This window comes from Cimex lectularius, unplaced genomic scaffold (genome assembly GCF_000648675.2).
Source record: "Cimex lectularius strain Harlan isolate CLEC.00 unplaced genomic scaffold, Clec_2.1 scaffold39, whole genome shotgun sequence".
In the NCBI taxonomy this organism is placed as follows: Eukaryota; Metazoa; Arthropoda; class Insecta; order Hemiptera; family Cimicidae; genus Cimex; species Cimex lectularius.
Genome location: NW_019392653.1, coordinates 1,635,753 through 1,643,865, shown reverse-complemented (window position 1 = coordinate 1,643,865; position 8,113 = coordinate 1,635,753). Strand labels below are relative to the sequence as shown.

The 8,113-nt window shown below is 31.2% G+C and overlaps 2 protein-coding genes across 4 annotated transcripts; one reads left to right on the top strand and one right to left on the bottom strand.

Annotated features, from left to right (window-relative positions):
- The first annotated feature begins 2,590 nt into the window (after window positions 1-2,590).
- On the top strand, window positions 2,591-8,106 carry LOC106661107 (kynurenine formamidase). The gene is made up of 9 exons (XM_014384291.2): window positions 2,591-2,671; window positions 2,734-2,827; window positions 2,880-2,984; window positions 3,810-3,944; window positions 4,008-4,086; window positions 4,145-4,330; window positions 6,080-6,224; window positions 6,294-6,419; window positions 8,067-8,106. Exons 1-9 carry the CDS (start codon window positions 2,648-2,650, stop codon window positions 8,076-8,078), a joined length of 906 nt encoding a protein of 301 aa, XP_014239777.1. The 5' UTR covers window positions 2,591-2,647; the 3' UTR covers window positions 8,079-8,106.
- LOC106661106 (ankyrin repeat, SAM and basic leucine zipper domain-containing protein 1-like) lies at window positions 4,598-7,749 on the bottom strand. 3 transcript variants are annotated; one of them, XM_014384290.2, is made up of 2 exons: window positions 7,603-7,749; window positions 4,598-6,055 (listed from the first exon to the last, which is right to left on the bottom strand). In XM_014384290.2, the coding sequence occupies exon 2, from the start codon at window positions 6,030-6,032 to the stop codon at window positions 4,608-4,610; it is 1,425 nt and encodes a 474-aa protein (XP_014239776.1). In that variant the 5' UTR covers window positions 6,033-6,055; window positions 7,603-7,749; the 3' UTR covers window positions 4,598-4,607. The 3 variants fall into 3 exon arrangements, with proteins under 3 accessions (XP_014239776.1, XP_014239774.1, XP_024080316.1); XM_014384288.2 differs by having other exon boundaries at window positions 4,598-6,036; window positions 7,603-7,745; XM_024224548.1 differs by lacking the exon at window positions 7,603-7,749 and adding an exon at window positions 7,414-7,578 and having other exon boundaries at window positions 4,598-6,036.
- Window positions 8,107-8,113: the final 7 nt, after the last annotated feature.

The following is an 8,113-nucleotide window of genomic DNA, read 5'->3' as shown; positions in this document are numbered from 1 at the left end:
CAAATTAACAAATGGATAAGTGGCACTTTTATTAACATTTGAAATTAATACTTTTTTCTCCAAGACTTGCAAACTTTAAGTTATAGGTTTTTTTATTTATTACAATTCAAGTTTTTATTGTTATTGTTTAACCATTATTATTACTACAAATAAACACAAATTGTGACATTTGTTTTTAAAAATATAATAATTTTTTTAACACTGTAAAACAAAGGTATTAGAAACAACAGAAATGTAGACCTAGCTGTGCTCTAAAAATTCTATAATTTTTGACAAAATCTAATATCAATAATCGATTAAAATAAGACTCTGAAGAAAGTAATTTATTAGTCTTAATATATTGATGTTTTTAGTCATAAAAGAAGTTATAAAAGCTTAGATGTTAATGTTGTAATGTGTGATACATTTATAAATGAATTTTAAACAATTAAGTCGAGCTTGTTCTATTTTTTATTATAATTTTATTTGTACATAATACAAAATATAAGAAAGAGAGGTTGTAAAAAAAAAGTGTGTCCATGTTTTCTGTATAAGTTTACCTTGATGAGAAATGTAAATCAAGAAATAAATTCTACAATTTAAACTTAAAATAACATTACTTCTTATATGATATTAATAAATACATAACAAATCTGGTTAAATAAATTCTCATTGCCAGGCACATGTTTTTATTTTGTGCGAGATCAAATTTGCTTTGTCTTAAATTAATGCAGTTCAAACAACACCAGAACCATATGAATGTTATTGCAGTTATCGACTGTGGACAAGAATTGTTATTTAAGCTTTGATTAGAATTATTGTTACTATTAGTCACATGTAAAACAATTTGTCAAGTAATGTGACTTGACTTATCTAGTTTAAATTTTATTTTGCCATTTTGCACAATTAATTGTTTCAAGATGAGTTAGTTTTATTTTGTGTCAGCACATTTAAAGAGGATTACCTTTCGGTTTTAGTTAAATGTGAAATATTTAAATGTTATACGAATGATTTTCTTGTGAAATGTTTTGGCTTTAAAACATTTGATTTGCTCAAAGTTTTAAAATATATTTTTATAATTTCCACAATTTTCATTTAATTGCATGGATATCATAAGAATTGTTTTTCTCTCTTTTTTTATTGTTAATTAATATATTTGAAATGTTAGTAGTGTAAGGAGAGAAGTAATGTTCTCTTTGGTTGTTTGCTTAGTTTTCATTTTGTAAAATTAAATTTTAAAGCAAGTTGGAAGCGATTCCTTTGATGCCCCTATTAAATATACTGAGAATCTTGTAAATTATCATCGTAATAAGTAATATTTTTTTATTAATGGTAAAAATATTTATGAGAATAAAGATATTTTGTTGAGTACTTTTATTTATTTATTACAAAATCCTTTCTTTTATTGGATAAATTTTGAAATAAACATTATGGTAAGGTCTACATTGTGATAACATTAACATCTTATATCCTTGCTTGCAGATTGTTGCTGATTTTATAGCTCAGACTTTAGCTTTGGTTAATGCACGAAATGAGAGTAATGGCCAGAAGATGGCAAAAGATGAACAAGTTTCTGGTCCAGATATGTTGATTGTTTAAAAAAAGTCCAGTCATCAAAGTCACAGATTTGTAGGAAAATCCATCCTTTAAAGCTTTGTTTGAACAAGTTCAAATGATTCGGAAGTTTTCAAAGAGCAATCACCCCACTACTTCAAGGTTGTTCAGATAACAGACTAACAGCCAGAAGTTGGCGAGGATTATATATATTATATATTCTTTTATGGTTCAGATGAATTGATTTAAAACAATTTTTATTGCAGAATTGTAACAATATTACAGCAGCAAGCTGTTGAAAATGGCCGTCACGTCACGTTTTATTAAAAAAAAAAAAAAAAATCCAGACAAAGCTGTTTGTAGTAGCAGCAAATAACACAGAAGCTTTCAAAGAGCAATCGCGTCAGTATTCAGGGTTGCTTAGTTGACCGACTAGCAGATAGAAGATGGTGTAAGATGAACATGCGTTTTACATGAGCTCAATTTTGCATTTACAGAATTGAGATTTGCAACTCAGCGGTTTTCGGTGGTCTGGGAGTCAAACCTCGGTCTTATCTGTCCCATCGGCGAAGAAACATGAAGTGTACGAAATGCTTGTTTTGGTTGCTCTCTTAATTTTTCATTTTGTAAAACTTCATTTTCAAGTGAGTTGAATGTGATTTCTTTGATGAAGAAGCTCCAAGTTCAAATGAATCAATATAATGTAATAGATAATTACATCAGAAAATAATTTGTAACACGAAATAAGACAAAAGTAAATGTTTGTTATAAACCTGAGGTAAAATTTATTTTATTTAGGCAATAATTTAATAAACATTTTTTGTCTTATATTTTTAAATGCTATTATTTCATGTCTAAACTTTTGCTAAATAAATTTTATACAATTCTAGTAATAGAGGTAGAGTGGTGGGTTCATGTGACTATATATACGTAATATTTATTAATAAATAATGCGTAAGCTATAGAATATTGTTTACAGTTAACAAAACTAGTTAGAGTTAATAAAAACAAAGATATGGAAAACTAAGACAAATAGCCCAAAAAGATTTGGCGTTATGTAATAAGTTCCATATATCAGGTGTCAGGGCATCATTAGAAGTTCAGTTGTAACAGAATGAGCGTTGTAATTCCAAAAGAGGTGATTTTTTTTGTTGCTAACTGCCGCAATGACAATTTACATACCATTTTATAAATTTCCAGGAAGAGTTCCGAAGGCAATACAGGCCGAGGCTCTGGTGTAAAAGGCTCCCAGAAAATGTAGTCGTGAATAGACACATGGAAGTCACAAGTGAAGGTTTGTCATCCGTCTGTTCGTTTTTGAAATTGGTTTAAAAAAATGATTTTAGCGAGTGAGACAAACAGGAAGTGCATTCCATTCGAATCGGATGTATCTTATGGAAGTAAGAAAACTGAATTAGTGGACATTTATGGAAAGGACTCTGTACCTAAAGGTAAATTAATATTAATAACATTTCATTACATAATTATTTTATATTACAAGACAATTGGTATTGACACTCGTTTTGAAAATAAATTTAAGTTGTTAAATCAATCAATCTATATCAAATATTTTAAGACCTGAACACTCAAAGAGTAGGTAATAAAATTGCCTTCCTCAGAAACAAATATAATTTCTTATTTATTAAAATATATGGGAAAACAGGGCAGAGTAAAATATATATTGGGTTCTCAACATTCTGCATCAGCCTACTTACACTGCACATTCAAGCTAATAAATACATTCAGTGTCAATGCACAGTACACAAAGAAACAATACAAGATATTTATTACAAAGTACTATATTCATATAGTAAAGCAGTCCTGTTTCCTCCAAAAATTGAAACAGAGGATCAAAATACACTCATGCTCAAACAATTTTCATATTGAGTGGCATTCCTCTCTACGTGGAACTGAGTGGCACCCTTCAATTAGGTTGGATAAATTGAGCATCTTTTTCTACATGAAAGACACATACACAGGCTTTGGCCCAAAAGTGTCTGTGGCAAATTCAAGTGGCCATCCTTAATGAAGTGAGGATGACCCGTCAGATCCTCTGAGGGCCACCTATCGTTTTTTTATTGCGTTAACGTCAAGAGGTCCATATCATGGCGGTTAAGTCTAGGATGTCCTGGCCTTAGCTGCACTTTCATTACCCTCCAGACCTAGGTTAGCAATTTGCTTTATAGCTTGCTCATCCATAGACCAAGATGATGATCAAATTATTGATTAAGCATGTACTCAGTACTTAGAAAGTTGAAAAGTCATAAATATTTTAGATGCACCAATATTTGTTTACATACATGGAGGCTACTGGTATATGATTGAAAAGAATGTATCAAGTTACTGTGCAAGACCTCTTTGGAAGAATGGAATCAGGGTCTTTGTTCCTGATTATGATCTAGCGCCTGGAGGTAAGAGATATTAAAAAAAATATAAACATATACACTTTTATAAATAATCTTATGCTGATCTAGCTACAATGAAAGAGATGGTAACACAGATTCAGAAGATGGCAAAGTTTGTTCTAGAGTATGCTGTGAGAAATGGATCCAAGTGGGTGAACATGCACCATTTGAAGTTTTGAACCAGTAAAAAAAAAGTTTTTTTAAAGGTCAGTTTGGTTTGGAGGACATTCTGCAGGTGGTCACTTGTCAGCTTCGCTACTTGATGAAAATTGGCTGAAAAGTGTAGATAAACCAATGAGGGATGTCTTTAAAGGTCTTATCCTCATAAGTGGTATCTATGACTTGATCCCCATCTTGAGGACGGAATTTAACGATTATACAAAAATGAGCTAGTAAGCATTTCAAAAGAAAAACCAAATAAAATAATGCTTTAGTGAAATTCTCAAATAACACCTAGATAAAAGATAACATATAAAAAGTAAGGTATACCTGATAACACTTTGATAAAAATAAGACAATTACAAATAAAATGGTATTTTTATTAAACTTACTCACTAACATTAGTGTACAATATATACAATTTTTAAATCACTTTTGTTTTAGATTTAATTATATTTATATTTAAATTATAGTTATAATTTTTAAAAATACAAATTTTATTGTTTTTAGTCAAAAAAGTGAGGGGATGTTAATTTTGTTACAAAAGGTTTTAATTAAATTAAACTTTGGCACTTGTACTAAAATGACAGTTATGACTACGGTTGGTAAAATGGCCAGTTTCCAAAAGTTTTTGCGAGTTTTGATTTTTGGACTGATAAGATCTGCTGGAATGACATCTTCCTCTTTATCGATTTGTTCAGCTAACTTTTTAATAAATTCCAAATCAGTGTTAATCAGTTTTAAGTGCAACAGACCTTTTTCTGTAAACACTTTGATTTCTTTTTGACCGACAGATGGCTTGCAGTTTTTAAGGTAGTAGTGTGTGGTCGTACTGAGGATATGGAACTGCCTTACTATGTTGCACATAATTTGAGTTAATTGCAATAGATCGATTTGTTCTTTTGGATCAATCATCTTCAAGCTTTGTTTACTCCAGCTTCGTTCATGATACTTTTGAACGCTGGCTTTTATCTTCTGTCTGTCGTAGCTCATCTCAACGCCTGCTTTTATCCATTGGTCATCATCCCACGTTAAAAATTCGCCAAGTTGGATTTTCTTTTCCGTGAAAATGTTAATCAAAGAATTCAAGCCGATTCCATTTATTATCTTTATAGCTTCATTATGAAAACCATGCAATCTGTTTAATGACAGATTCGGACATTCTTCTAGCATTATTTGAAAATGAGTGAGTCTCTTTGTGGGAGAAACGCTTTCAATTTTCTCTTCTTGTTCAAAGGATTTATCCTTCGGTGTTACAATCTCAGTGATGTCTTTGTAGTATTTAGATGAAGAAATTTCAGTCAGTGAGCGTCCTCTTCGATCTTCTAAAGATAAATCTGCCCCTGCATCTTTTAACAACTGTACCATATGGGCGTCACCAGCATCAACTGCATAAAATATAGGTGTCCAGCCATCACTGTCTGTTTGATCGAGTTGACAGCCAATTTCTAGTAGCTTATGGACCAATTTGGGATGATTACGTTTGACAGCAAACATAAGTGCAGTTGTCTTATACCAATCTGTAGCATTAGGATCAGCTCCTTGTGAGAGAAGGAGTTCCAAGCATTCAAGCAACTCATCATCATTTTTAGACGCTGAATCGCATACGCACATTAGCGTGGTGAACATCTCAGCATGGTCATTTGGATTTGCGCCGTGCTTTAAAAGAAGTTCTAAAATTTCCTTAGAACCGATGTAAGCTGCATGCATTACAGGAGACCATTTCCCTGATGATTTTTCTTTCAAGTTAATATCAACATTAGAAGACAAAAGGCTTTGAACTTTCTCAATATTCCTATCGAAAATAGCACTAATGAGCCTTTCAGTACCTGATATTTCAATCTCAGGTTTCTTTATTGTCTGGTTCAGTGGAGTATAAAATGAGAAATCGTCTTCATCAGAATCGTCTGAAAATCCTGCAGGACGAGAAGCCATTTTTCTGAAAACAAGAACAAACACTAAAAAAAACATTTTTATTTCAGCGAAGATGCTGTTGAAAATAGCCCAGTCACCAAAGTAACAGATTTTATAGGAAAATTATTAATTAATCCAGATTTTAAAGTTTTGTTTGTGCTAGCGGAAAATGATTCAGAAGCTTTCAAACAACAATCATGCCAGTACTTCAAGGTTGTCCAGTTTCAAGTGAACAAATATAAAATATTAATTGAAAAAACAACATAATAATGTATGTTACAGTTATTGAAAAAAGTACAAATTGAAGCTGAATATTTTCTTATACCTGAAGTAGATCATTTTGATATGGTTGAAAATCTTAATGAAGAATCTTTTATCTTAACTAAACGCTTGATATCGCTGGTTAAGGTAAATATGAAATATTGTTATATAAAAAAGTGCTTTTGTTTACTGTCTATTGTCAATTTTTTCGCAAAAAAAAAAAAAAAAAAAAAAAGATATTGTCTTCTTATTACCACGTTGACTGTGGAGTCTCGTTTTCTCATTCCTGGTGCTTGGATTGTTTATTTTTTTTTCCTATGCACTTAACTTTACTAGTTATTAAATACTGTATATTAAATTTAAAATGAATGACGTGCTAGGCAAAAAAAAAAGTGTAGCAACAATTAGTAGACAAGTATAATCAGGGGTGATCAACCTATTGTTTTGTCACCTCGCACACCATCACAATTTAACTGAAACAAACCAACAGATAAACACAAACAAGAATTGACAGACAAGGACGATCGGGGATGATCAACCTACTGTTTTGCCACCTTACACATCAGATTTTAACTTCCAAAACCCAACAGACAAACAAGCAAGAATTGGCAGACAAGGATGATCGAGGATGATCAACGTAATGTTTTGCCACCTTTCACATCACAATTCAACTGCAACAAACCAACAGACAAACGCAAGCAAGAATTGGCAAACAAGGACGATCGAGCAACCTATGTTTTGCCACCTTGCACATCAAAATTTAACTGCCAAAACCCACACCTTGCCCACCCTCACAATTTTACTATTACAAACTGTCAGACTAGCAAGAATAGGCAGACGTTGATAAAATAAATTACTTTGTGTTTACGAGAGTTTAGATAATGAAACAATCTGCACATACAATAGATAATTTATTAAAGCTAATGCCAAACCAACCAATGACTTATAAACTAGAGTGAGAATGGGGGGATTACTCTCTACGAGTACTCAACAGTCAACGCATTAGTTTTTGTTCTATTCAAAGGATCTAGACAGCTACTTTTACTTATTTTAGATCAGCATTTATTTTATCATATTATAGCCTATCTGAACACCTAATTTCTTAATTTGACCAAAACCAGTAGATTAATAAGATAGAAACCTTTGTATGTTTGATCCAATTAGTCCTATATCGATTTTGAAATGTATTCACAGTTAACAATATTTTTACCAAAAAATGCAAAGGAAAATTGTTTAGAATTTCTTATTAATACAATTAATACAGACACATTCCAACACGCTCCCTATAAAGAACAAAGTAATTGATTTGATGACATAGAAGCTTACTTACCACCTGTTTCCTTCTTCGCTCTTCTTCCTTTTAATACTTTTTACTTATCGCATCCATCAAAAACAAAAAGCACATTCTGTTTTCAATGTTTGAAACCTCCAGAATTGCTGCCCGCGAGAATCTCACATAGTCCATTAAAAAATCGTTAAATCTTTTAAATTTACATACTAGAAATTTACAATCAAGTTCATTATAAAAATAAATTGGCCCTTTTTAAGTTTTAAATTCAAATAAATTAATCGTAATAGAACGATTATAATAAATAAACCTGGTGTCAAAAAGTAAAACTATTGTAATGGATGTTAGAAAACAAAATTTTTCAAACAATTAACATTACCATTACGTGGCATTAAACTCTTATTTTTCTCTTTTATACCGTCATTTTCATCATTTAACCATATCCTCAATAACACTTTTCCGATCATTTATGTAATATTAAAGCCCAATCTAATTTTTTTTTTCAGGGTTTGGAGTAAAAAAAAATATGTAAGAAAAGTTGTTACGTAAAATA

Excerpts from the sequence above, each read along its gene's own strand:
- LOC106661107 (XM_014384291.2), top strand. The coding sequence starts at position 2,648 with ATGAGCGTTGTAATTCCAAAAGAG. Across the intron at positions 2,672-2,733 it reads GCGTTGTAATTCCAAAAGAG|GAAGAGTTCCGAAGGCAATA; the intron begins GTGATTTTTTTT and ends ATAAATTTCCAG. Across the intron at positions 2,985-3,809 it reads AAAGGACTCTGTACCTAAAG|ATGCACCAATATTTGTTTAC; the intron begins GTAAATTAATAT and ends TAAATATTTTAG.
- LOC106661106 (XM_014384290.2), bottom strand. The coding sequence starts at position 6,032 with ATGGCTTCTCGTCCTGCAGGATTTTCAGACGATTCTGATGAAGACGAT.